The sequence below is a fragment of the Tauraco erythrolophus genome, chromosome 15 (assembly GCF_009769465.1).
Source record: "Tauraco erythrolophus isolate bTauEry1 chromosome 15, bTauEry1.pri, whole genome shotgun sequence".
NCBI classification, from domain to species: Eukaryota; Metazoa; Chordata; class Aves; order Musophagiformes; family Musophagidae; genus Tauraco; species Tauraco erythrolophus.
In genome coordinates this window covers 17,644,161-17,670,438 of record NC_141479.1, presented here as the reverse complement: position 1 = coordinate 17,670,438, position 26,278 = coordinate 17,644,161, and the positions used below count along the sequence as shown (strand labels likewise).

General features: G+C 40.0%; 1 protein-coding gene across 1 annotated transcript in view; it reads left to right on the top strand.

Moving 5' to 3' along the window:
- The window catches only part of LOC104383824 (polycystin-1-like protein 2), a 41,850-nt gene that overhangs the window by 9,015 nt on the left and 6,557 nt on the right, over window positions 1-26,278 (top strand). The window contains exons 8-35 of the mRNA XM_086621258.1: window positions 1,011-1,109; window positions 1,828-1,877; window positions 3,026-3,143; window positions 3,756-3,963; window positions 4,686-4,806; window positions 5,060-5,201; window positions 5,699-5,899; window positions 6,123-6,268; window positions 6,743-6,937; window positions 7,777-7,902; window positions 9,303-9,485; window positions 12,980-13,114; window positions 13,946-14,171; window positions 14,578-14,771; window positions 15,198-15,428; window positions 15,649-15,750; window positions 15,966-16,144; window positions 16,494-16,640; window positions 17,131-17,330; window positions 17,478-17,704; window positions 18,254-18,470; window positions 19,460-19,673; window positions 20,435-20,666; window positions 21,116-21,218; window positions 22,631-22,771; window positions 23,448-23,633; window positions 24,506-24,833; window positions 25,940-26,073. Coding sequence (XP_086477384.1) covers window positions 1,011-1,109; window positions 1,828-1,877; window positions 3,026-3,143; window positions 3,756-3,963; window positions 4,686-4,806; window positions 5,060-5,201; window positions 5,699-5,899; window positions 6,123-6,268; window positions 6,743-6,937; window positions 7,777-7,902; window positions 9,303-9,485; window positions 12,980-13,114; window positions 13,946-14,171; window positions 14,578-14,771; window positions 15,198-15,428; window positions 15,649-15,750; window positions 15,966-16,144; window positions 16,494-16,640; window positions 17,131-17,330; window positions 17,478-17,704; window positions 18,254-18,470; window positions 19,460-19,673; window positions 20,435-20,666; window positions 21,116-21,218; window positions 22,631-22,771; window positions 23,448-23,633; window positions 24,506-24,833; window positions 25,940-26,073 — 4,785 coding nt within the window. The remainder of the gene's footprint in view (window positions 1-1,010; window positions 1,110-1,827; window positions 1,878-3,025; window positions 3,144-3,755; window positions 3,964-4,685; window positions 4,807-5,059; window positions 5,202-5,698; window positions 5,900-6,122; window positions 6,269-6,742; window positions 6,938-7,776; window positions 7,903-9,302; window positions 9,486-12,979; window positions 13,115-13,945; window positions 14,172-14,577; window positions 14,772-15,197; window positions 15,429-15,648; window positions 15,751-15,965; window positions 16,145-16,493; window positions 16,641-17,130; window positions 17,331-17,477; window positions 17,705-18,253; window positions 18,471-19,459; window positions 19,674-20,434; window positions 20,667-21,115; window positions 21,219-22,630; window positions 22,772-23,447; window positions 23,634-24,505; window positions 24,834-25,939; window positions 26,074-26,278) is intronic.

Genomic DNA, 26,278 nt, shown 5'->3' with positions numbered 1-26,278 from the left:
CAGCCAAATTTGGTAGCTTTTCTAGCTGCTCAAGCTTGGTCTGCAGAGCAGTACAAACAGCGTGGTCTTATTGCCTCGCAAGTGAGCTAAAAATATTGAACTGGCAAATGGATCTCCATACGGAGACCAAAAGTAAGGCTTCACTTGATTTTTGCAATAAAAAAGACACAATGAACCAGGGTTTATTTTTTAATACATGATCTGATTCAAGTACAAATGATGACATTTTCCTGAATCACAAAGTGTTTCCCTCCTGTTTGTTCATGTGCATAACTTTTCAAGCTTACACTCCTCTGCATTTTGCACTGCAGTAATTAATAATCTGAGGAGTTCTCAGTAGAGATGACAAAGCAAAGGGGAGCTTTTCTGTGTGTCGGCCTCCAACACATAGTTTTTGTTGGGCTTACTTACGAATAAGCTTTGTAGCAGTTTTTTCTTTCCATTATTAAGAAATCGAAGTCTTTAAAATGTGGGATTAGAGAGATTGTCCTTACGAGTTAATTCAGTGGCAGAAGATAAAAAAGTTTCCTCCTCTAACGAACTATTCAAATCCCATGCCAAAGCTGGAACACGAGAAGCTAATTATGATTTCATTTTATGTTTTAAGATTATTCAATATTAAAAGTTTTATTTCGTCTCCCTACACCCATTTGAACACCTCTTCCCTTCAGGCAGAAATTTTCAAACAAGACAGCTGCTCTCTCAAGATGCCTAAACTCATTTGGACTCCAGTATTAGCAACACCTCTAGTCCTCTGTGTGGTAATATCAAAGCCAGCTGACAAAGAATAGCATTGCAAGTGCTAGGACAAAGGCAGCTGAGTTTTTAAAAAGCTGAGATAAAGGAGAAGAACATTAATTAAGAAGCCTTTCAGCAGTGGAAACTCATCAGAAAAACCCCAAAGTTCTTACCAGAAAAGAATAAGATTTTCTTTACAAATTGGATTTTATAACCCCAACATGATGGACTGGTCCCACTGCTATTCTTAACTGGCCATTTGTCTTCTCTAGGCACTTTCCTAGTGAAAGTGGTGGCCATGAACGCCTTCTCAAACTTGAGTCTGGATCTTGGGTTCATCACTGTGTTGGCAAACAGTTCTCACAGAAAAGGTAATTGCCTTAATCTGACAGTGCTCATTTTGACCACATAAGTGTCTTTTTGCAACCAGAGCATTTCATGGAGCGTTTATGGTTCGCATCTAGTAATTGCTTTCCTTCCAGCAAAAGTGCTGAAAACTTTTATGGAGGCTTCTTCCTGATGAAGGCAGTTTCCCTGGCTTTGAAGTAGTCATAAATTAGCATCACTCTGTATATGTTACACATTGCACATTTTCTAATTGTTCTAGAAATAATTAGTGAAGTTTATGGTTTGGGACACAGCTCTGAAACAAGAAAATACTTGCATCACAGAAGTCTCATAAACTGCTGTCAGTAAATGCTTCTAGATGGCTCATCCTTGCATTTACAAAAGAGGATTATATCAGGAATAAAGTGACTTTAGTACCAATCCTATCGAGACTTCTCCAGTGCTTTCTCTCAATCTTTCTTTGCACATCAGTGAAACTCCATTATTTTCTGTGAATGTATTTGGAGTTACATCATTATGTTTGAAGAATCAGGATCATCATCTTTACAGCATGTGACTAGCTTGTTGTTACAATTTTACCTATTGTCACTAGACTGCTTATCACAGTTCTGAAGTCTGATTCTTGTGGCCCTATCTTTCAGTTGGTAGTCAAAGCCTGTGTATTTTAGTCGTATTCACTGAGGACATCTGGAAGCTTTACGGGTAGCACTAAAATATTCTGCTCTTTTTTGTGTTAAACAGATTCTGCTAAGGAAGAAGGCAGCTCCAAAACAAATATGCAAAAGACAAACGTAAGTATTATTTAAGGATGTTGCTTTAAAATTGAAATGCTTATAATTTTTTTCCTATCAGTAAAAGTGCTGCATAAGATATTGAAAAGAAGTATTTGTAGCATACTAGTTTATGGACTAGGTTTTCTGGGCCCCATATGGTTTAACATAAAATCTACACCAAAGTCTCTGAGACAAATGTGTTTACAGGCATTCAACCTACAATTCGTAAAAGCCTGCAAGTAACAATTACAAGATTACAGAAAATGAGCTTTTCACAATGATTCCGTTTTGGAAGTTGAAATGAGCTTACATGAATTTTTAAATTATCTACTCGACTAATGGAAACCTCTCTTTGAGGGGATATCCTTCAAGCAGAGTTTAATATATTTTTATATTGTTTCTAAGCGTCTCCTGCTTCTGTGTTGGAACGTTTAAATTAGTTTGCAAAGAAGAAATTTCCAGTTTATGGCAAACTGAGAAACTAAGGATACATGAATTGCTAGCAGCTGCACAAATTTAAGTAATAAAATTGCCAGATATAATATTTTATTATCATCTTAAAAGTCTAGTTTTTAGCTCTATCACTAGCAGACAGATATCTGCTATAGGGGATGTTCTGCCTCACAAGAAGGCATCATGCTTTACAGATTGGCTTTAAGAATATATTGCATCAGAGGAATACAAATCTAATTCAAAACTAATACTTTATCACAGTTTGTTGCATAGAAAGACAAATTCAGCTATCTTCTTTTGGTCTTTACGTATAGCTGTAACGTAGCCAGTTCAGATAGAAAAGGAAGGTACCAGAAGATGTAGTAGAAGACAAATGATTGTCTAAGCGTTAAATGTCTTGGTCCACAAGTGGAAAATTAATGGGAATTAGTTTCCTAAGTACCTGTATTAGTTTTGAAAATGGGAGCTGCGCTCCTAAGCCACTTATGAGTTTGGAGGTATTTTGCCACACAATTTCTCTGCGCCATCTGCTTCTATTCCCACAGCTTCCTACTTCCATACTACCACAGATCAGGGAAAGATCATTTAAACTACAGATCTGCATACAGTAATTTGGGGTCTAAACTTTCAGACCTTTTTCATTATAAAGAAGCAAGATATGTGTGTGTTTATACATGCTCCTGTCCTAACTGGCACATTTACTTATTATTTAGGATCACAAAAGAAAAATCAAAATATGTATTACACCGAGTCGCCATGTGGATCCTTTCACAACTGTTACACTTGGCTGGCCAGACAACAACAATAATTCCAGTTTTCTCTGGTCCTGTGGTATGTGCATTTCCCGAACTTTTCCACCAACTTCTATTTAATGAGTAACAAACTCACTGCCACGTCAGATCAAGTGGTGAAAATCTGACTAAAGGATGGCTTACTCTCTGGCTTTAAAGTTTGACACTCACTGTACATGAAGAATGTCCTTCTACCTTTGAACTAATTATGATATATAATATGGCATAGTACTCACTTTTGTCTTTTCCTAGGTTTGAATTTTTAAAATTCAAAAAGATCTGCCTGTCCCAAGCCCTCTCCCTCAGAGCCAAGAATTAATCCCAAGTGACTTACATAGTTAGGCATTTGCAAGGTATATGTGTCTCAATAAACCAGCACTAATTAGCATCAAACATGATGCAAAAACATTTATGGCTGAAAACTGGACTGAGATTCAGGACATCTGTGTTCTGTCCCCATGTTTATCCCTGACCTCATACATTACTTTGAAGAAGTCAGTCTGTACTCTCAACTCCGATTACCCACTCTTTAAATTGGGTTTAGGAAACTTGTTTGCTCTATAAAGCTCTTTGAAACCTATGGCAGGAAAGTCCTTTATAAGACACATGGGATGCTATGACTATTCTAATTATAAATGAAATGTTTGTGCAGGAGCTTGCTGGCCTGAGTGGAATGAATGTGTGCAGAAACAGATAATCCTAACCAACCAAACCAAGGTGCAAATCCCACCTTCCTGCCTTCCTCCTCCAAAGTCAGCAGTAACTGTCAGGCTTACAGTCCGAAACCATGGCAATGAAGAGAGGCATGACGAGCAATGTCTCTATGTGACTGCAAAACAAGAACTGCAACTGGAAATCAGGTCTGTTTTTAAACCCCAGTATTCACTGGTTAATATTACTACACAAAGGTAGTGCAAGGCCACAGTTACCAATAATAACGATAATAAAGTGATAGCACACTTATTGTTGTAGATCTGTGTACACCTTACCATCATAAGAATTACAGACAAAACAGGTCTTGCTGCATTTTCAGTCCACGTTTCTGAACATAACCTTTTATAAACAGAATAGTATTATTCCTAAAACCATTTAGGGTTTTCGACCCTACTACATTCTTTCAATGTTCCTGATTTCCATATGCAAACCTCATTGAAACAATGGGAATAAATGCCATAGGATATGTCTGAAATTTCTACTAGACATCCATATACACATTACTGCCTTAAAAAATCTGTTCTTCAGGAGCCTAGTGCCTCATTAAAAAGCAGTGGCATTTCAATGATCTGTTAATATAATCATTTCAGGAGCTTAAATAGAGGCAGGCTTCATTTGAGGGCCTGAATCAGTTTTGCATCATAAATAGTTTGTGAGTTCTGGGCCTCAGTCATGTTGAAAATGGAGATGAATGCTCCTAAATCTCTTGCTTGAAGATTAAGTATTTTGCTAATTGCGAGTCGTGTCACCTGTCTCATATTGCAGAGCTTTTGTAGATTTTCATCAAATGAGGGTAAAACAATAAACATCAAGGACTATGACATTTCATACAGTTACTACCTGTAACTACCATCTTTCTTCCTTACAGGTGTGAGGCAAACTGCAAGCCAGTGAATGCTAGTGATGAAGTTGTTCTGAGTGTCTCTGGGCAGAAGGACCACCAGGCCATATATTATAACTGGTATTTAGATAACACGTTCCAAACCCAGGTGAGAGCATCAGATTGGTCAGAAATATTGCACACACAAAAATAAACATCCATCCAGAGGGATGTGGCCTCAGAGGATACTTTGTCAAATGGATGCTTCGGAAATAATAGTGAGGACAGAGACAGGAGGTGCCTGGCTAGAGAGGGGTTATAATGAAGGGCACCAAACTGCCACCCTGCTCCTGATAAATCACTATAGAAATCACAGTAAAGAGCTTCTACTGTCATGTTTTCTTTTCTCTCTGGTTTTCCAGTCTATGCCCCTCCCTCTAGCCTGTGGCCTGACTGGTTTCCGGCAAAACTCTCTGAATTTGCTTCAAAGCAACACATCCGTGTTGAAAATGAACAGCTCATTCTTGCAGACACAGGGAGAAGCTTTTCAGATAAAAGTCACAGGTAGGGGCGAGCAAGGTTTTCCAGACTCCTTTGAGATAGTCTCTGCTGTCACGGCATCACACTGACGTTACACACACACAGCCTCACTAACAAACATGAAGTTAAATTAGACCACAAGTTGAGACCTGTTACTTCATATGTGGAATCTTTAAAACAGTTAAGAGCTCAGTTTGTTCTGGGCTGTTGCACAGCAGGAAAAACTCAGTTATCTTACTCCAAGCTGTTAACAACTTTGTTAAGGTTCATCTGGAAGTGAAATTATGCTAAATACTCGATCAAATAATACAGCTTTGCTTTATAATGCAAACACTACCATGTTTTTAACAGATCTTTTCCTCTTATGGCTTATTCAGTAGCGGGATTTCATTTTTGAGCAGGCCCACCCTGATGTTTCTGGTGCCTGAACAAAGCATTGCTAGAGTAGGCAAGATTAATGTCTGAAGATCAGCGCTGCTGGAGCACAATTCTTGCTGACGTTCTTCTCCCTCCTCTCCCAGCAATGACTCAGCGTGGCTACGGGGAGCAAACATACCTTGTCAGCACCGTGCCTCCGCCCAAGATCCCCAGTTGTGCCGTGTCTCCCGAGCAGGGATCAGTGCTCACCACTTTCAGAGTCTCCTGCAGCGCTCCTTGCTTGGTGGATTCATGCCAATCCCGTCATAACAGGCAGCTCACGTACTGCTTCTACCTGAGCTCAAGTAAGTCCTGAGGTGAACTGCTTGGTTAACTGCTTCTCCATGGTTCTACCAAGCGCTGTGACTGTTGCTAACGGGAGCAAAGGCACAACCTGCTTCTGCTCCCTAGGGAGACACATGAAGAGTCAGTTGGGCCTGCACAGAGCAAGCCCACAGTCCCCTCTTCTTGGAGAACAGGAGGTGTCTGTGTGGTGTCTGATAGGTGACCCCCTCTTTCCTATTCCAGATTCCCTCCTTCATTGTGGCCCGGATCCTGAACTCTTCCCAGTTTATCTTCCACTTGGAGAAGAGGAAAATAATTTTGCTTTGCATATGACAATTACCGTTAGCAACAACTACGGTGATACAGTTCAAACTTACGCTTCAGTGAAGGTACACAGTAGAATCACTTTATTTCAAGATCTCTCAAGTCGATACCTAACCTGCAATTCACTTTTGGAGCTTCTTTCCATTTTATACTTATTACTTCCTTCTGAACGTGCCATAATCACCACTTCCTATCTAATAGAGACTATTCTCTGTGGACTCAAGGTAGTCAAAGGAATCTCCCACTGTCTTTTTTCTAGGATAGAAGTTTAAAAATGATCTATTTGCACATCGGGCAGCATTAGCTGTATTTAGTGCATCTGGAGTTAACTCTATATTGGCCCCAGAAAACTGCTTCTGTCCCGGTGTCCTAGTAAGGAGATCCTTAACAGGCCACCAAAAATAAAACATTAAAAACTAGGAACACAAAATTTTCTGTCCCACTCTAGCTAGGCTGTCAGCAAGATGATCGTGGAAGCTGTTCAAAGATAACTATAACAGCATTGGCAATGTTAAGAGCATATCTGATTTCTTCATCAGGTTGGACATGCAGATATGACCGATGGGAACCTGACCCTGCAGGCTATTGTATCTGAGAAGGCAAACACCATCCTAAAAGATGGCAACAACAGCATGAGTCTTTTCCAGCTGTACAAGTCAGTGACATCAGTCCTTAATCAGGAGACTCAAGAGGAAAGCTTTAACATATCTTTACAGATGGACACAAGAAAAGAGGTCAGCCAGACACTTGTTTTCTTGCAGTACAATGCAATATAATGGACCCTTCATATTCTTTGACAGTTCTTAAGTAATAAAAAGCTCATATATCACCACCTGAAATCAATGGAGGTCTCAAGTTTCAGTGTTTGACACGTTTCAGCTATTTTTTACTATTTGCCCACATAAATAATTCGGTTTATCATCCATCTGTAAAGTAATTCGTTCTCAATTGTTAAAGAATTACCTTAAACTAACTTGGACAGTGTTTTAAAACTTAAAAATCAACATGATTTTCCATAAACAATTTAAATATTAATAAAATAGCCTTTCCTGTGGGAGACATATCCTAATTGTCCCAAAAAGTACTAGATGGCAGGTAATTTTAGTTTGTTCATTTCAGCCATCAGCTTATGTTTCAGTTATAAGCTTATATTTGTACAGCGCTTTGAGTGCCTCAGATGAAAAGATCTAGAGAAATGCAATGTATCCTTCAATTATGATTCATTATTTGAGTAACATCAATCATACACGGCTCTGCTTTCTCTGGAAGTGGCATTTATACAGTAATTCACATACATTAGAACAAATTCTCACAAGCAACTCTCTTTGCTATTAATGGATGTTAAGTGTACAAATCCTCTGTATTGGGAGGTAACATACGACTCGTGATTATACAGTTACTAAGGCAAGTGGCATCTTGTCAGTAGACCTAATATCAGTTCAAATGATCCTTGTTGTGGAGTCTCACTCTACCACATAATTTATACCAAGTCTGGCTGTCAGTATATAGCACTACTTGCACAGTCCTAATTAGCATCTTATTCCTTTGCCTAATTATCCCTTTTCATCTCAAGCTCCGAGGGCTGATGCTGACAACTCTCTCTGCTGTTAACATAACATCAGTACAGACGGCTCTTAAGATGTCAGAAGTATTGAAAGAAATCACTTACAAGAGTGAAGAGCTGTCTGTCTCAGCACAGGTAAGAAACAATTCGTATTATTTTGCCTCACACTAACAGTATAGACTCGATTTCACTCCACTGATCTTGGAAGAGTTCCAGTGCCTTACAGTTCTCTGTTCTTACCCATGTTTTCAAATGTACCAGCACATGTATTTCAACTAGAAGGAAATGCATTTTGCTGTTTAGAGCAAGCAAATTTGGACTCTCAGATATTGTCTCAGCAAACACTACATTCCATGCTATGACCATCTGGCCAGTTACATTTTAAAACACATCTTTAAGACAGAAACCTTAACTTTTAGTCAGAGGCATGTTAGGATGTATATTTTATCTTGTAAAGCACTTTCAGAATCCTAAAGAAAAACTGCCCAGAAGGGTTTTTCTAGAATTGCCCAGATCCATTGGTCCCTGATCCATGCATTGTCACAAAATGCACGTAGGCAAGCTGTCAGTGAGGCAGGAACATGACAGCACCCAGAGGAACTAGGCACAAATGTTCAGATTAGCCTCACAGAAGTATTTCTTAAATCTTATCTGGTAACGTGACATTATTAGTACATTATGCTATTTATGCATAAGGAGTGAGCACATGGGAGGACAGAACAAACTGTCACCGAGGAAGTTTCCCAAATATGCTGCCAATAAAAAGAGCTGTCCTGATTTCTAATGTATTACACAGTTGCAGCCAGACAATGGCTTGGGAGCGTTTCAGCAGTATGTGGTTAACTTTGGCAAGACAAGAACATAGCTCAAATTCAGCACTCGCTCTACAGTAAGGCTGCTAAGTGTTTGCAGACTGTGGGAATGGGTATGTCCAAGCTTGTAACAAATTTACTTGGCTCCCTCATCACCCTGGGCTAAAAGCTGGCCAGTGCTTTCACAATCACAAAGCAATCACCAGCTCCATTTGGGCAGAAAATAAAAATTGTAAAACTCATTCTCCTTTGGCACTTAGCACAGCACAAGGCTAGAGGTATTACTTACTGGTAATCCAATAGGGTTTGTGGAAACTAAGATTGAAATACATATGCACTTGACAATATAGTGGTATTTTTTGAACACATTACCCAAAAGTATAACCTAATTTACTACATCACTATACATCTAAACTGTAACCTTGCCCAGTGTTTGACAGATAAGCTTCCTTCACATGTTATTGATCTTTTTTACAGATTAAATCTGTAGAAGCAGGCTGCATTTTTCAGGTGTGTATTCCATGCTAGTATATCATCTAGTACATCATCTTTATTGGCGTTCGAGGTATTACCCCAGCACAAATAATTATAGCAAAGCCAACGCTAGCCACAAATAGTCCCATGAGATTTCTTATATCACAATACTCAGTAAATGACACAAGGGTTACTTCTGTCATTTGTAGTACCAACACATAGAAACTCTTCCCCTTCTTCCCCATGCAGGTGGAAGCCAGCAACACTCTAAAAGATGTCAGTGCTTCCTTGCTCACTGTAAACGCAGAAGACAGCAGAGATGATCAGAAGCTAAAAGATGCAGCCAACTATCTATTTAATGCAGTGAGCAACGTCCTTAAAGCTTCTGTAGAAATCAGAGCTACGAACACTTCAGTGTCAGAGGCAGAACAGGTAATTTTGGTTTGGTCCAGTTTGTAGTGGACTGTGTGTGAACACCTGCTTGCTTTGGAAGGTTTTTAAGAGTTCTGCTGCTTCTTGTATTTTTAAATTGGCATTGGGTAGGGCTCATTGTGACACCACGATGGACTTGAATATCAAAGGAAACTTCTCTCCAGTTAGACCTGTTAGACTGAATGGTCTGCTAACAAAGATGATAGAAGCCTCTTAAGATTCATTACATTTAAAGCTGAACGGGACAAAGCACTGGAGAACACAGCATCAGTGTGCAGCCTCTAATGGATGACAAGCACACAGACATTTTTTTTCACATTTTATTCTATCCCCTCCCTTTGCCCCATAATTCAAGGAAGGCACAGGTATTCAATATTCATGATTGGCTCCACTACTTCAAAGCTGGAATCAGCTCTGGCTGCTGCTTACACTTTTTTGGAAAGCCCACTCTGATTTTCTATTCAGAATTATGCAATGTGTTTATTTTGTCCTGTCCTTTCCTATCTGGATGTGAATTGTCACAGTTGCCTTTGTGTGCCTCCTGGGCTGAACATACTTTATCTTTCATCACTGCAAGGGAGTAGGGCATGAAATAAATCTAACCTAAGAAAAAAGGTTATGAACTGTTCAACCCCCCCCCCAGGATAACACACAAATAACACACAATTAGTATGTAACTAGGTCTCGCTTTTGCAAGTAACTAAAGCGTGCAGCTAAAGGGCATTAATGTACAGAAGTGCATGAATATATTGCATTAAATTGATGTCATGTGTGTTGTTCCTCAAATTTCAATGTGTAGAAATTACAAATAATGGGATATAAAAGTAAAAGCTGTAAGATATATTTATTTGCTGTCTGCAATGTTTTAATGAGAATTACAGAAATGGAATTGCTGATTACAAGGGTGTGTAGTGATAGGACAAGGGGTAATGGCTTTAAAATGAAAGAGAGTGGATTTAGATTAGATATAAGAAATTTTTTTACAAAGAGGATGGTGAGGCACTGGACCAGGTTGCCCAGAGAAGTTGTGGATGCCCCATCCCTGGAAGTGTTCAAGGCCAGACTGGATGAGGCTTTGAGCAACCTGATCTAGGAGAAGGTGTCCCTGCCCATGGCAGGGGGGTTGGAACTACATGATTTTTAGGATCCCTTCCAACACAAACCATTCTATGATTCTAAGATTAGAATAACTTTCTCTGAGATTAAGCAGCACATCACGAAATTTGCCAGCTTTATAAGACACTGAAAATTAGTATTGTTCCTAAAAGGAAGTAAAGGCAAATAATGTGCATCTTGATGGTTATGAGGAGCTTCATTGGAAGTTTCCTCCTCTAACCCTTTTCCAGAGTTCAGTGTCACACCAGCTCCTGAACACAGTTGAAAATCTACAGAGTGCCCTTCTGTTTGGGAAAGAACCAGATGTGGAACCAACAGTCCTTACCACTCCTTCTGCCACAATGTATATACACAGGTAACAGTAACAGCTTGTCCCACCTAGCATCCAGATAATTAATCAGTTTTGCCCGCAATACTCATTACTTGTCCTTAAATGAAACAACCCTACTAAATATTGTATAACAACAACTTCAGCAGTGCAATGAGGCTGTCATTACTAACTGATAGTAAGAACAACATGGACTCCAATTAGCTTCAATAAAGCCATCTCAGAAACTCTCATGCTTTGTCTTCTTTGACTAATGGAGAATTTACTATTTCCTGAACAAGACAGTAGCTGCTTACCTTTGAAATTATGTGGAAAGCTCATGCCATGCCAGTTTAGAGTTTTTTTATATTGTCCGAGTTGCCAATATTGACATGTTATATAGAATTGTAATCAGCTTGGCAGAAGCAAATATAACCATGAGGAGCCTGACGAGCATTCTCCATTCTCTATAATTATCCCTAAATTCTTCCCTGAGAGCCTGGTTTTCATCCACATTTAACTATGCATTCAAATCAGGAGCATGTTCACACAGAGACCAGATATGCCTTTTAAATAAGTACACCTAGTTGGATACAACTTCCTATCCAGATACATCAATTCCACCTCTTTTTTGATGATTCTGTGGTAATGTAATGTGGAGTACTATGTCAGGGATAGATAATGTACAAAATATTTACTGTCAGAGTTACAAATAGTTATACATGTTAAGTGAGAAAGCTTTTCCTCTAGGTGTGAAGTCTATGCTATTGATGTTTTTTTCTGTTTGTTTGTTTTTTCTGTTTCTCTTTTATTCTGTTTCACCTGTGTCCAACCCTAACTGGACAGATTACAAACAGAAAACATGGATGGCACATCCATTAATATCTCCAATTCCAGCTCTGCCAGCTTTACTCTCCCACCTGCTTCCTCTCTCAGTGTTTCAGGAGCTGACGATGAGACAGTGGACATAAGGGCAAGTAAACAGCTTTTATCTGACTCAATCTGATATACAACTTACACTCTTGGTCTAGCAGTTTTGGAATCTTTTCTCCTTTTACAATGAATAGACAAGCACACAAGTCATCCCTCCTGTCACGCCAAGAAAACAAGTAAGCTAAGGAGGACTGAAAGCTTAAATTTCCCATCCCATCAGCCCCTCACATACATTCCTGTTTCATACCTGCATGGCTAGAGAAGGCAATGGAATGAAACAATACCTATAAATTTATTTGCTGTTTGTTTATATCTAATGCTCTGAGGAAGATGCAACAGCTCAGAGTCCATATCACCATTAAAAATAAGCTGCAGCAGACCCGTTTCATCCCAGCTAGAAATAAACAAGTTTGAGGCACCCAGATCCTGCAGGACATAAAAGGCCTGTGAATGTCCTGATGATAACACATCCCTCATCTGAACCAGGATATGGTGTTTTTTCCCTCAGAACAATAGATTGCATATTATTGTCATATTTCTATAACACATTTTCTAAAAGCCTCTGGTTGATTTGACACTTTCAGAAAACCCTTGTAATACCTGCAAAATATACCATATTTTTCACTGTGTCTTTTCCAGTTCTGCTACAAAATGCCCAGAGCCCACTGAAACCAGTGGCAACATGTCCATTGTCTTGCCTGAGCGTTAAGAGGGGCTCCTGAATCCTCTCCTTGGACTGACAATTCCGACATACTCTTCTGTGCATTGCTATCATAGCAGAAACAGGCTTCTGTTCCTAATTCCAAGAGCAGTGCCACAGCCTAGCTTTGATGGAGTTACTTTGAAAGAGGCTTATGCAGTTGCGTTTTGATATCTGGTGCCTAAAAGGCAAAAGGGTTACAATGAATAGAAACAACAAGCATTGCTGTACACATATCACATTCAGAATCGAGATAACTTTCAAGGTTTGTGTTTGAGCTACCTTAGAGACAAGGCAGCTTCTTATTTAAATCTGGATGCAGGCGTCTTTTAAGTCAAGTACCGTTTGAGTCTGACCTCAAGCTTTCACTATTTAGAGTGTGAATAGAATGAAATATTGACAATAGCTCAAAACTGATTGATATTGTCTTGCTAATAGATGGTGAGCTTTGCCGTGAATCCCTTTTTCTCCAGTGACACCAGTTTTGATATCAGTGGAACAGTGGGAGGTCTCAGTCTTACTGGTCTGGATGGCTCGATCATTCCAGTCAGCAATCTCAAAGAAAACATTGAGGTAAACCCACTATTTTCTATCCCTCTTCATCTTTTCCCATTTTTTCTTTCTTTGTTAACAAACTGTCACTTGTGTTATCATCTTCTGAGGTGACTGCAAATGGTGGTAGTGTTCATTACATTATATAATGAGATCGTATGGATATGCATCCAGCTGGTATGAATTTGTCATTATGTAATTAATTAAGGTTTAGGCCCTTCCTACAAAAGGTGGGCCACTTCCTCCTGGATGTGGGAGATGTGGTAACCTGCCTTGGAGCTGATGTTGATAAGCAACAAGATTGTGGTATCTGCATTTGTGATAGGGCAATTTGTGTCACATGAAGAATGAAATAAGAAATATTTCTGTCTTTTCTTTAAAAAGAGGTGTCTTATTTTTTGTTTAAATGGATGTGAGAATGCTAATTGTTGTGGAAAAATACTCCAGGTTGCAATCATCCTGAAACACAGTGTCATGTCTGATTTCATCATCCAACGACTGTATGTTTGCATTACTACTGTTCGGGCCTCCAGCTGATGCATAAGCTGACATCTAAATTGTTCATATAGGCACCTCATGTAGCCAGTGCTTCAGTTATAATCTCTGCTCTGTGTTCAGAAATGCACCAAGGATCACAGACTTTGTGAGGAGTTCACAGAGGTCTCAAATGAGCTTTTTGGAGGCTAGCTGACAGTATCAAGAAAATTACTTTGAAGCCAGTATTTTTGCTGGCCATGCTTTCTCTATGCTATGAGAAAAGATTATCTAGCATGTGGCTATATTGTGCTTATAGATAATAGAAGCAAGATGCTTTGCTTTATTTTAAAGCTATTTCTTTCTGTTTAAAACCAGATAATGTTACCCAGGCTTTCATCAACTCAGGAAGATAAGATTCTGCTGAATCTGGGCAATTTCAGCACTTTCCAGGTCAATGTCACCTCAGAAAACACATCTATAGTGATCCACCTGGAATCTGAACATGACACTCCACTGATACTCTACTTAGGGTACGGTTATCGTCCAAATGAAACTACCTATGATATGAAAAATCATCTGTTCTGTAAGAAAACTACAGGAGGTAAGACAACTCACTAGTGACCCATGAACCTGTGCATTCTGGGCTTATGTAACCAAAAGACTTTCACCACCCAGTGCAAGTTAAGGGCACTCAGCATGGCGAGTGCTCATCCACAACTTTACAGCACACGCATATTTGCAGAATGAGCCTTGACCAGGAGTTCAGATGTGTAACTGGAAAGAAAACTCTCAAAGGAATTTCAATTTGTCATGCTTCAGGGATCCAATCTTTGGTATACAGTGTTCACTAACAGGAGCAAAGAGTGGGATGCTTTGAACAATGACTTGCTAAGGATGATTTCATACCTGTTTGTTCAGTTTGTGTATTTGATTACATGCAATACAGATGCATACTTCTGAATTGGCATTTCTATATGTACATTGAAACTAAAATATTTATGTTCAAGGTGAGACAAACACCTGGGTTCTCAGCCCAGAAGAATTCAGTTTTGGAGAAGGAACTTACTATTTCATGGTTTTACAAGATATGGGAATGAATTTCACAGCCTATGACAGAGTAACTATCGCTGTCACTTGCTTTGCATCCCGCTGTGTATTTTGGGATGAGCACCAGGGGAACTGGAACACCTATGGATGTCATGTAAGTAGAGAGAAAGAAGACAATGTTTATATTATATACTTCAAAGCCAGCCCTTATAACCACCATCTTGTAGTAAAATGGTAGCATTGAACTTACACCATAAAACAAGATAATTCTGAGATTTTTCTAATATACTCAAGTTTAGTCACATTGGACTAAGCTTCAAATGACATTTCCATTTCAATTTCTTGGGATGAGCTTCTATATAAGAAGAAATGGAAGCATTCTGACAAGGCTGTATTATATCATAATGCCTGTTTCTGGCTAGACATTAGAATTAATATTCCTTATTGGAATTTGAACAATTTTCTATATAGCAGCTCTCCACACTAATTTCCAGTCTCAGCACTGTCTTTTCATTTGCTTGGTAAGTTACCTAATATGTTGAAGACAAATGTTTTATTAGGAAATTTTTCTGGTTTTCAGGTAGGACCAAAAACAAATCGTGGAAGAACACAGTGCCTCTGCAACCATCTGACCTTCTTTGGGAGCTCCTTCTTTGTCACACCAAATGCCATAGATGTTAGCAAAACTGCACAGCTATTTGGCACATTTGTGGACAACCCTGTGGTGGTGACAACTGTAGGATGCATCTTCCTGATATATGTGCTTGTAGTTATTTGGGCTCGAAGGAAAGACATCCAGGATGAAGCCAAAGTAAGTCTTCAGCTAATAAAGACTGAATGTATTTAGGCCAATTCCTGCTTTGTCTAGTCTGTTTTAATAGGAAGTCTTCAACCCTACACCTTTCCCTGTAACTCTCTGCTTACTGGTAAGCATACACATTGTTCACAAGATGACAAATTCCTACCCACAGCTTTAAGGAATCCGTACTTACAGAACAGCTAACACACTGCTTGTTTTTGTCACTTTGCAGGTGAAAATCACAGTACTGGAAGACAACGACCCCTTTGCTCAGTATCGTTATCTTGTGACAGTTTTCACAGGACACCGCCGTGGGGCAGCCACAACCTCCAAGGTATCAATGGCACCGTGCAGTAAGACAGCTCATGCACTCATTTAGAGAACTGGATGATTAATGGAGCACCTGAGGCTATTAAACAGCACAGCTCAAATGCAACATCTAAACCAGAAAGTCCTTAGATTTGATGAAAGCAGGAAGAGTATGACAGAGGAATAATCATACATAGGATCGAGATTTGCAAGTCTTCATTTTGCCATCTTATTCTTCAGGTGACTCTCACCCTCTATGGACTTGAAGGAGAGAGTGAGCCACACCACCTAACCGATCCTGATACACCAGTCTTTGAACGTGGAGGAGTGGATGTTTTCCTACTCTGTACTTTCTTCCCTCTTGGAGAACTGCAGAGTATTAGATTGTGGCATGATAATTCAGGGGACAGTCCATCTTGGTAAGTGGAGATTTGGAGATCCTGGAAAGTAAAGATCCACAAATATTTTTTATAATGATAACAGATTTCCTTTTGTAGCACTTGAAAACCACCCTTTCTACCGTTCTAGAAAGGAAGGGTTAGTTTCTCATTTTGGTAGATGAATAGATCAAATCATAATGTAAACTGCAGGATCAGGAGTGCTTCCCATATCCTGTGTCCAGTACAGGATGGAATGTGTTCTATGCCTTACAGTTTAGACACAACCTAAGAAGCCAGAGGCCAGAATTTGTCCTCCATAGTCCTGTTGAGTCCTGAGTTTTATACTGCTTACTTACATGTGAATGTGCCCTGTATGTTTTTCCTACAGGTACGTGAATCGAGTATTAGTCCATGATCTGGCATGGGATCAAAAATGGTACTTCCTCTGTAACTCTTGGCTAGCCATTGATATTGGAGAATGTGTCCTAGACAAAGTGTTCCCAGTAGCTACAGAACAGGACATGAAGCAGTTCAGGTACCTTCTGTTTTATGGACTTTTTTAACTCTTGGTAGCAATCAGTCTACAAAAGCAAGTATGCAAAAAAGATCAAACCCTTGGATAAAAATGAAAACAAGGGAGGTCTTCCCATTGCCCTCAAAGGGCTCTGAACAAGGAAAAGAGGAAAGATGGTTAAGTAAGTCCTATTGTTACCCTAACAGTATTACCACACTGGAAATATTGGAGTTAAAGAAGGATAGCCTGACAAGACCTACAGAAACCCAAGTATCTTATCTTCTCTATGCGTAATTTCCCTAACAATTTATATAGAATCTGCTCTTTCCCTCCATAGTGTGGCCAGAAGTAAAGGACATAAGTAGCTATGACCATTCCATGCAAATCAAACTATGATATTTGGTAATTTCTTCTGACGGTGCCTAGAAGCATAAACAGGTCATGACCCTGAACTACAGCTTTATTCTTCCCTCTCCTTTCTAAGTATCCACTTGATTTCCCTCCTTCCCAGCAATCTGTTTTTCATGAAGACCTCCAAGGGTTTCCAGGATGGGCACATCTGGTACTCGGTTTTCAACCGCTCCCCACGAAGCTCCTTCACACGAGCCCAGCGTGTGTCATGTTGCTTCTCACTGCTTCTCTGCACCATGCTGACCAGTATCATGTTTTGGGGAGTGCCAAAGGATCCAGCTGAGCAGAAAATGGATTTGGGTAACAATTCTTACCTTTGCTTGGGCAGGGAAGTACCTGGCAGAAATCTAAAAGCAGAGCAGTTGAACACATAGACTTTTTCACAGGAGAGAGATCCGATGGTTCCTAGGGTTACTTTTACTTCTCCCCTCTGTTTGATATTGACAGGTAAGATCGAGTTCACCTGGCAGGAGGTGATGATTGGCTTTGAGAGCTCTCTCCTCATGTTCCCCATCAACCTGCTCATTGTGCAGATCTTCAGGAACACACGATCCCGGCCAGCCACGCAGGGCAGAGAGAAGAAGCCGGGAAAGAATGGTCGAGTGTCCCCAAGCCTACCTCCCACTCCACAGGTCACCCAGTCCGTCTCACTCACTCCAGAGGCTGTGATAAAGGCAAGTCCCCGTGACTGCTCCCTAAGGAGTCCTGCGCTGCCCTCTGCTGCCACGCACCACCCAACACCTCCAGTTCAACAGCAGAAATCTGCCCTGTCAGGTGTCCTTCAGCTTGTCTGAAGCAAAACGCCAATTATGCAAAGCACTCCATGACCTATCTACATGGAATCCCCATCTACATGGAATCATCAAGATCTGCCAATGTACATCCCAGCTCTTCCACAACTATTATGTGTGACCAAAATCACCGTGTTCAGGGGTTAAAGCAGATAGATGCTAAGCAAGACTGTGAAGGTAAAAGGTATCATAAACCCCATCTTTCTCAGTTTAGGTCCTCGGGCAAGTAAGCTGCATTTTTAAATCCTGAAAGCTGCTTTGCTGAACTCACTGAAATCTGCCTGTCACATCCAGCATTGTAGGATGTGCTATCCTTATCCATTCTGGAGATTGTAGCAGTTGGTGCAGCTCCCAGCCAGTGGTGCCTTCAGATCACATCAGCTTAAGTCACTGCAGCCAGAGTCACTGCTGTGTTGCTGTTGTCTTTTCTAGGACATAAGAAGAATTGCCAGCTCACTCTTTAAAGCCCTGAAGACGCCATCTCTCACTTCAGTATCAGATCTTGGGAAATCAACTAACATCAACACGCTTTTGGCGTTGGTTGAGGACATCATCTGCCAGCAGAACAGAGCTGGGCAAGAGTTTTATGATGAGAGCAAAAAGAAGGATGACCCTATAATTGTCACATTAGGTGCTATGGATATACAAGGTAAACACCACAACGTGACATGCCTACTGAAACCTTTGTAGTGAAAACGATGGTAATGCTGGATGTGATGACCCAAGCTCTTCTTACATTTTGACTCAAAGGCAATTACAGAATCACAGAATAGTTGAGGTTGGAAGAGATCTCTGGAGTTTGTCTAGTTCACCACTCTGCTCAGAGCAGGGTCTGCTGGAGATAGTTGCCCAGGATCATGTCCAGTTGGATGTCAAATATCTCCATGGATGGAGACTCCACAAAGTCTCTGAGCAATCTGTTCCAGTGTCCAGCTGCCCTCATAATACAGAAGCTTTTCCTTATGTCCAGACAGAATTTCCCATGTTTCAGTTTGTACCCATTACCTCTTGTCCTTTCACTGTGCACCGCTGAGCACCCAACTGAGTAAAGACACTGTGAAATCTCTATTTCTTATGCTGTGGAATTAAATGTTAGCTACCAGCCTGGCTGGGGAGCAGGATCAGTATCTAATAACATAAAGACTCACAAATATCAGTTGTTTCACAGATTTTTTTTGTCCTGTTTGTTTCTTCTTGGCCTTGTGCTGTTGTTCCTTTCAGTCTGACTCATAGGCATTCATTTATTTTCAATTAAACAATAATATATGAGTAAACAGTCCCATTGATTTCATTAAGACTTGTATTTGGCTTTTCCAATGAGTGTACCAAGCTACTAATTGCACAGGTAACTATGAACAAATTAGCACTTGATCTTATCTGACTTCTCTATTAAGGTTTTAGGACCTCTGTTTTACTAAGTTGCCTCCTGGCAACAATTCCAGCCCATTCCAGTGGAAAAACACTAAAGCTCTAGTGCTAAGGCTGCTTTTACACATCCCTTCAAATGTTACTCTTCATTTTGTCACATTCATAAGCTTGAGTTCCAGTTCTGCTGACCTTTGTACCAAACAATGTTTTAATCTAGAGATAGCTATGCTGATTTGCTTCTAAAAAAATTAAATAATTCTTTAACTGCAGAAAAAACAAGAAGCCCAACTCCAGAGAAAGGAACGTGTGAGCAACTGAAATACACTGATTACAACCGCTGCTTGTACATGCAACTCCAGCATGTAGAGATGGAGCTGGAATTACTGGGGCCGCATAAATTTCAGACGCCTCAGAGTTACACACAAGCTGTTCGGCAGGTCCGGCACATGAAAAACCTCCTGGAGAACCGGATCTGCTCATCAGCGTCCATCAGTGAGAGGTAACCTGGTTCTCATCTCGTTCTCAGTATAAGTAAATCCAAGTTGTGAGTTCAAAACTGGTCGGGATCACACAGCCCTAAATAATTACTGCTTAATAGGTACTAGATAACCATTATTACAGCTGTAGAAACATGTTTTACTATTATAATATTACAGGAGCAATAAAGAAATTTCAGTGTACTGCAAACTGCACACAAAAGGAATAACGACAGTTCATCACTCTGTCATTTTTGCCTCCAAAACTGAATGTCACAATACAAGGCCACATGATAGTAAAGGGCTGAGATAATCACTGAGCTCCAAAATCTCAGATGTCTCTTAAAACAGATGGATAAGGAAAATTAATATGCAGACAAAAATATTTCAGTGAAATATGATAATTAAGTTGGAAGTATTGAAAACAATACCACTAATTATCTCTCTGGCCTTTATGGTGATCACAAGAGGTGTATCCAGCAGCTAAAATCCACTCATGGTTTTATTTGTCAATATTTCTACTGGAGGTTGCACTATGCGTGACCGGGAAGTAAATAAGCCCATCATATTTGCTTTGATTTTAGCTGATCTCTGCACACTTCATCAGATCCTATACAGCTGCATTAGTTAAAAGAATTCAGAATATTTAGATTGAGATTTTAAATATTAAAATGTTGCCTATCCCAGCTGAACCCAAAGACTGTATTTTGGCTTCTGTTCCACTGCAGACTGTTTGTTTTTTTTTTTTCTCTTCCGGTTGACTCTCAAGGTGGTCCCTTACTCCAAGCTTCTCTGGTGATGGCAAGAAAAGTTCTTCCTCCAAAGGGCTGCCTTGGTGGTTTGTGTTCATTGCTTGGTTCCTTGTTGCAGCCACCAGTGGGGTGTCGGGGTTCTTTACCATGCTCTATGGGCTACATTACGGCAAGGAGAACTCCATCAAGTGGCTGATCTCCATGGCCATCTCCTTCTTGGAAAGTCTTTTCATCACACAGCCCTTAAAGGTGAGATCCTCAGTAATAGAACCACTGGCCAATATGAACTCATTCTACTATCATTTCAGGAAGGCAATGTAAAGTGTTCTAAAGAACCACAGGATTTAACATGTAAAATGAGAAGTCTTTGCCCTTAAAACAAGAGCTAGCAGGTGGTTTATGGAATTCTATTGTCTTTTGTTGACATTGACTCCATTAATCTCCCTTGTTTTGTCAAAGTTTAATAGGTGATGAGGTTTCTGACCAGGGAAGATGTGTCATATGGCAAAATCAATTTAGCTGTATGGAACTCAGCACTGTGCACTGTTCTGTTGTTTATGAGCTTCAGCTGCAGGAGTTCAACAAAGCCAAAGCACCATTTTCTCTTGCAGTGCCTGGATCCAAAGGGATCTAGGTCAAAGGCTGAGCTTCTTTATATGAAATGGGCATATGGTGACCCTATAGCTAATTCTTTCCAGGTGCTGGGATTTGCTGCTTTTTTTGCTCTGGTTCTGAAGAAGGTGGAACATGAGGATGAAGAAAACACAGTTATTGATGGGCACAGTCATTTATCTGCACCAGGTAATTGTCTGTAAAATGAAATTATTAAAGTAAGTAAAGTGTGCTCCAAGCTTTTGGAGTGCTTCATGCACAAATATGTGACGCGGCTCAACTGGGAACTTCACTAGTTATCTTTATATACCTGAATCTTAGCTGACAAGGTTAGCAGGAATCACTAAACCCACAGGTACAGTGACTATGCGCCTACCCACTAGCATTCCCAAGATCAAGGTGGAAGTGGAAACAAAACTAAATAACTGATTTTGTGCCAGTTGGAGAAAATATAAAGACCAGTGTATGTTTAGGTTGGATAAATCTTGCTGAACACTTAATGAAAGAGACCACACAATCAAAAAGATAAAAGAGAAGTTCTGGATCAAAACAGTAATACTTCCTTGTTTATCTTTTTCCATATGTTTTTACCTCTGCAAATATATATACATCCACAGTCTCCCCTAGCCCTGTTGTAAGATTGTCCCGGTTATTGGAGGATCTGCCTGCTGCCAGGATACTGATATTTGATTCCTTCCTTCCCTCCATCCTTGGCTTGCCTATGTCAGGAAAAAAGATTATCCTATATCGATTCATACTAGATCAAGAATTGTACAAGTGGATAGCTGATCACTTTTCAGTTCGTCAACATTCAAGGAACATCTAGAAAAGAAAATAATAAAATGTGGCAATCTGACTGAAGCCATTATAAGAAAAAATAATGAATCAGTGCTATCAGTATGCACTTAAGTATACTTACTTATGCTTAAGTATTTCAGCTCTCATGACAGACATAAGAAAAATTAGATATACAAGAAGGCTTGTTTTAGCTCTGTGCAGACATTTCAATATTCGTGGCACGGCTTGCAGACAAAACCTGTAACTATCCCACAACCTAATGAAAACAAACGCATGACCCAGTGCAAAATGCACGCTTCACCTAGATTGGTAGATCTTTATCTGACAACCACATCTAAAACTCAAGCTCTCTCTCAAGGAGCTTATTTAAACTGAAAGTCCTCAGTACAGATAGTTTTCCACATCCACAATTATCTATATCACTCCCATAAACCAAACAGTGGTTTCTGCACTCACTATCATGTCTAAAGCAAGCAATAGACAGGAACCTAGGGCACAGCAAGGAATCCTGATCAACAGCTTCCTCCCTGATCAGTCCCAGGCTCTGAATGCATCACGTTTTGAGATGCTTAGCCTAGAGAGAGACACCTGGACTACACCTGGGCTGAAACCTAACAGCCAGTGTTTGTGAGATCCTTTCCTCCCCGCTGTTGCCTTACTATACCGATCGTTAATGTCACATCATCTGTCTTCCTAAAGGAAAGCTTTACATTGAAATGTTTCCTTATAATGCCCAAAGAAACAAAAAGCAGGACACAGATGACCTGTTGACTGATGCCAGGCTTTACTGCTCTCACTCACAGGTGATTCAAATCCTCTCTTTGGAGCCCGAAGGGACAGTAGAAGCGATATTTACCGGCCACCTGCTGCAGTTGATGTGGAGAAAATGAAAATAAGCTGCATGAAGGAGCAGAAAGCATTTGCTCTCATCACAGAAATCCTGGGTATTATCCATATATAGTATTCATCAGTATATTTACACCAGTGAAAACATCGTTCTCTTGGGTGAAGAAGTTTTGGCATATCTTGAGCTTTCTGCCAGCCATTATGGTGTAGAGACAGCCTGCTCAGCGGCAGCTGGAGCTGGGAGGAGGTGGGGGTTAGCTGTGGCTGGAGGCTTGATGTTACGGTAAAAAAACACATTACAGCCACATGAAAGGTTAAAGAAAAGTTAGAAAGGGTAAAAGGAGGAGGTCAACAGTTAAACGAAGTCGAAATTAAAAGAGCAGATGGAGGCCATCTTTGAAGGCCATCTTTCTAAAAGCAGATAGTATCTATAAAAAATGATTTATACCCCAGTTTTATTTCCTCCAAAAACAATGGAAAAATTACCTTACATTCACTTGGAACAAAGTTAGACTACTCGTTTGATTTAGAGCTGTCACTACCATTGGTGTTCAGCCAGCCTTCCCACTTATTTTCTCAACTCCTACTTGCATTCCGAACGCAAGACGCTTAAACTGCAGCACATTGCAGCAGGTTGTGTAAATTCATTAGCGCTGGTCAGTCGAGGCCTAGCAGAGCATCTCCTTAACCTGATAAGAGATGACAGCAGTCATCATTCACGTAATCTATTTTGTTCTGGGCTCACGTGTGCTGTCTCTTCTTGTTTTTTTCCAGCCTATCTGGGGTTTTTATGGATGCTGTTACTGGTTGCCTATGGGCAGAGAGATCCCAACTCCTACTACTTAAACAAACACATTGAGAACAGCTTTACAGATGGATTCCACGATGTCTACAGTTACCAGGATTTTTTCACGTGGGCAAACACTACCTTAGTCAAAAATCTTTATGGATCATATAAAGGTGCAGAGTCACATTGTTTCACTTCAGCTTGCCAGGTTCTTGTATCTTTTATACATCACCCTAACTTGCACATGCATATTTGACCAGAGAATGAGACTGTGAGTCCCTAAGACTGGTGTGGATTCTTATAACATGAATACTAGTGGATAACAAAAACCTCACAGCCTGACCCCAAGTTTACTGTGCCCTGATACTTTCCTTCTCTTTAATAGGAACCAAAAGTGCTGCGCTGTGATTTTACATTTTTCACATTTTACATTACTTTTTCCAAATATTCAGATATATGCCTCAGTTTTACATGAGTTTCTTTCCATAACTCAAAAAAAAAAAAAAAAAAAAGAATGGCAGATAGGTGGCACTATAAAACTTTTCTTCAAGAGAGCTGTTTGCATCAGGACTTAGGTCAATGTGAAAGCTAATTATGCAGTATCACCATGTTTCTGTGTAGCCACATCCAATAATAAATATGACCCTATTTCCAGTTCACATTGAAGAGTAAATATTGAATTGCATTAGCAGAGTTGTTCATTGGACATGACAAGCTCTGACCAACGTGGCCAGTGAACGCTGCATACAGCTACTCTGCTGTCTGACTAGAAGCAAGTCACTTTGCTCCCCCAGGCCTCAGTTTCCTTCTGTATCAAATACTGGCAGGTAATGATACTGAGCTCTGTTCTCTATGGATGTTATCTAAGAACTCAGTTCAAATCAAAATGAGAACTCAGTTCAAATCATTACTATTTTGCTTAGAGTGTTTTTTATAAAAGAATCTATAGCGAAATAGTAATGCATCAGTGAATCATAAATGAGATGAAGAAATATCAGTAGTTCTGTAATATTGCCAGTGCTGCTCTTTTCCATCTCCTGTTTAGGATTCATCACAGATGGCAATTCCAAGCTGGTGGGTAGTGCTCGAATTCGCCAAGTAAGAGTGAAAGGAGACACCTGCCCTATTTCTCCCAAACTCCAGCGTGTGATTCAGGAATGCCATGCTCCATATTCCCTACAAACAGAAGATACATCAGATTATGGGGAACACTGGAACACTTCGGTCTTCGATAACTCCTCTGACTTGAGCTCAGCATGGCAGTATCAGAGTCAGTCCAAACTGAAAGGGCAACCCACCTGGGGCAAACTTGCCATCTACAGGGGAGGGGGATACGTGATTCAGCTGGGAACTGATCCTAAGAATGCCTCCAGGTACCACTTGTACTCTTGTAAATTATTAGTGTATCTGCTGTAGCGTCAATGATGTTCTTTCCTCTACCCTATTTAAGATTTCTTTCAGATTGCATCCTGAGTTTTCCTGCTGTACATTAAGCTGGATATTGTAGATATTACTGTGCTGCCACCATTGTAGTTTATGTTCTTATCATCTTGCTCCATGTCAGGTAACAATCAGGATCCAAAATTAGAACCTTTTTCTCCTAACTTACATGCATAGATACTGATTTACATAGCTGCAGAAATACATAATGTTGAAAAACTAGTAAAACAATCCTATCAGTGTTAATCCAGTGTTGGATATAGTCTAGCCTTTAACTTCCAAATACTGAATTTTCTAAGAAGATGTCAATGGTTGTGAGAAAATCATTTAGCCTAAATCTTATGTTCATCTTACATTATCTTGTTACTATGCTTGAACTACTATTATGCATATCATCATATGTTCGCCTGGTTTTATATCATAGCAAGATCTGTGAAGCTTCCTTGTCTCTCTTTAGTGTTTATGCTCCCTAGATCCTTGCAGACAATTTAGTATCTACCTTAAAAGAGAATTAGTGAAATTGTACTGAAAGTAATCATCTCCAATTGTACTGAAAGTAATCATCTCCTGTGCGTGAACATAAATAGTAACAGGGAACACTTTTTACAGTGAAATAATAGAAAACGAGGCCTTGAAACCCAGGACTCAAAAAGAATTTGGCAGATAAGGGACCTGAGATAAATAAGCAGGAAGCAGTATCTCACAGGGGTGGAGATCCAAACTTACAGATAACTTCCATGTTGCCAGAGATATCCTTATTTGTACAGGAACCTATCTGAGGTAAATTATCAGATACCTGAGGCGTCTCAGGTTTAGCACTGACCAATACCTGGTACCTGCTTCTCCAGAGGAGCCAAAAAGAAACCTACCATCTACATTAATAGTACAAATATCTCCATCTCCAGACTTGACAGACCAGCTGTCCTCTTGAACATCTTACCTCTGGTTTACTCTTTCTCTATGATAACATCCAAACACTCCATATGATACTGTCTCTCTCCTGCATGAGTTAGATCACTGGCTATATATTTTTTGGCAGAATTCTCCAGTACCTTTTCAACAACGTCTGGCTAGACACCTTCACAAGAGCAGTGTTTGTGGAATTCACAGTCTACAATGCCAATGTGAACCTGTTCTGCCTTATAAGCTTGATGTTTGAAACCAACGCTTTAGGTGAGAACATTTTTTGAGTTACACATTTCTGGAGACAGCAACCAATGCACCTACAGAGTGTAGATGCACATGCTGTCAATGTTTACCTAGTTTTTGACTTAGTAAACAGAAGTGTTTTAATAATCTAATAATGACAGAATCAACAACAAATTTATCAACCATTTAGGAGAAACGTAGCATCACAGTAACACAGACCATAATGGAA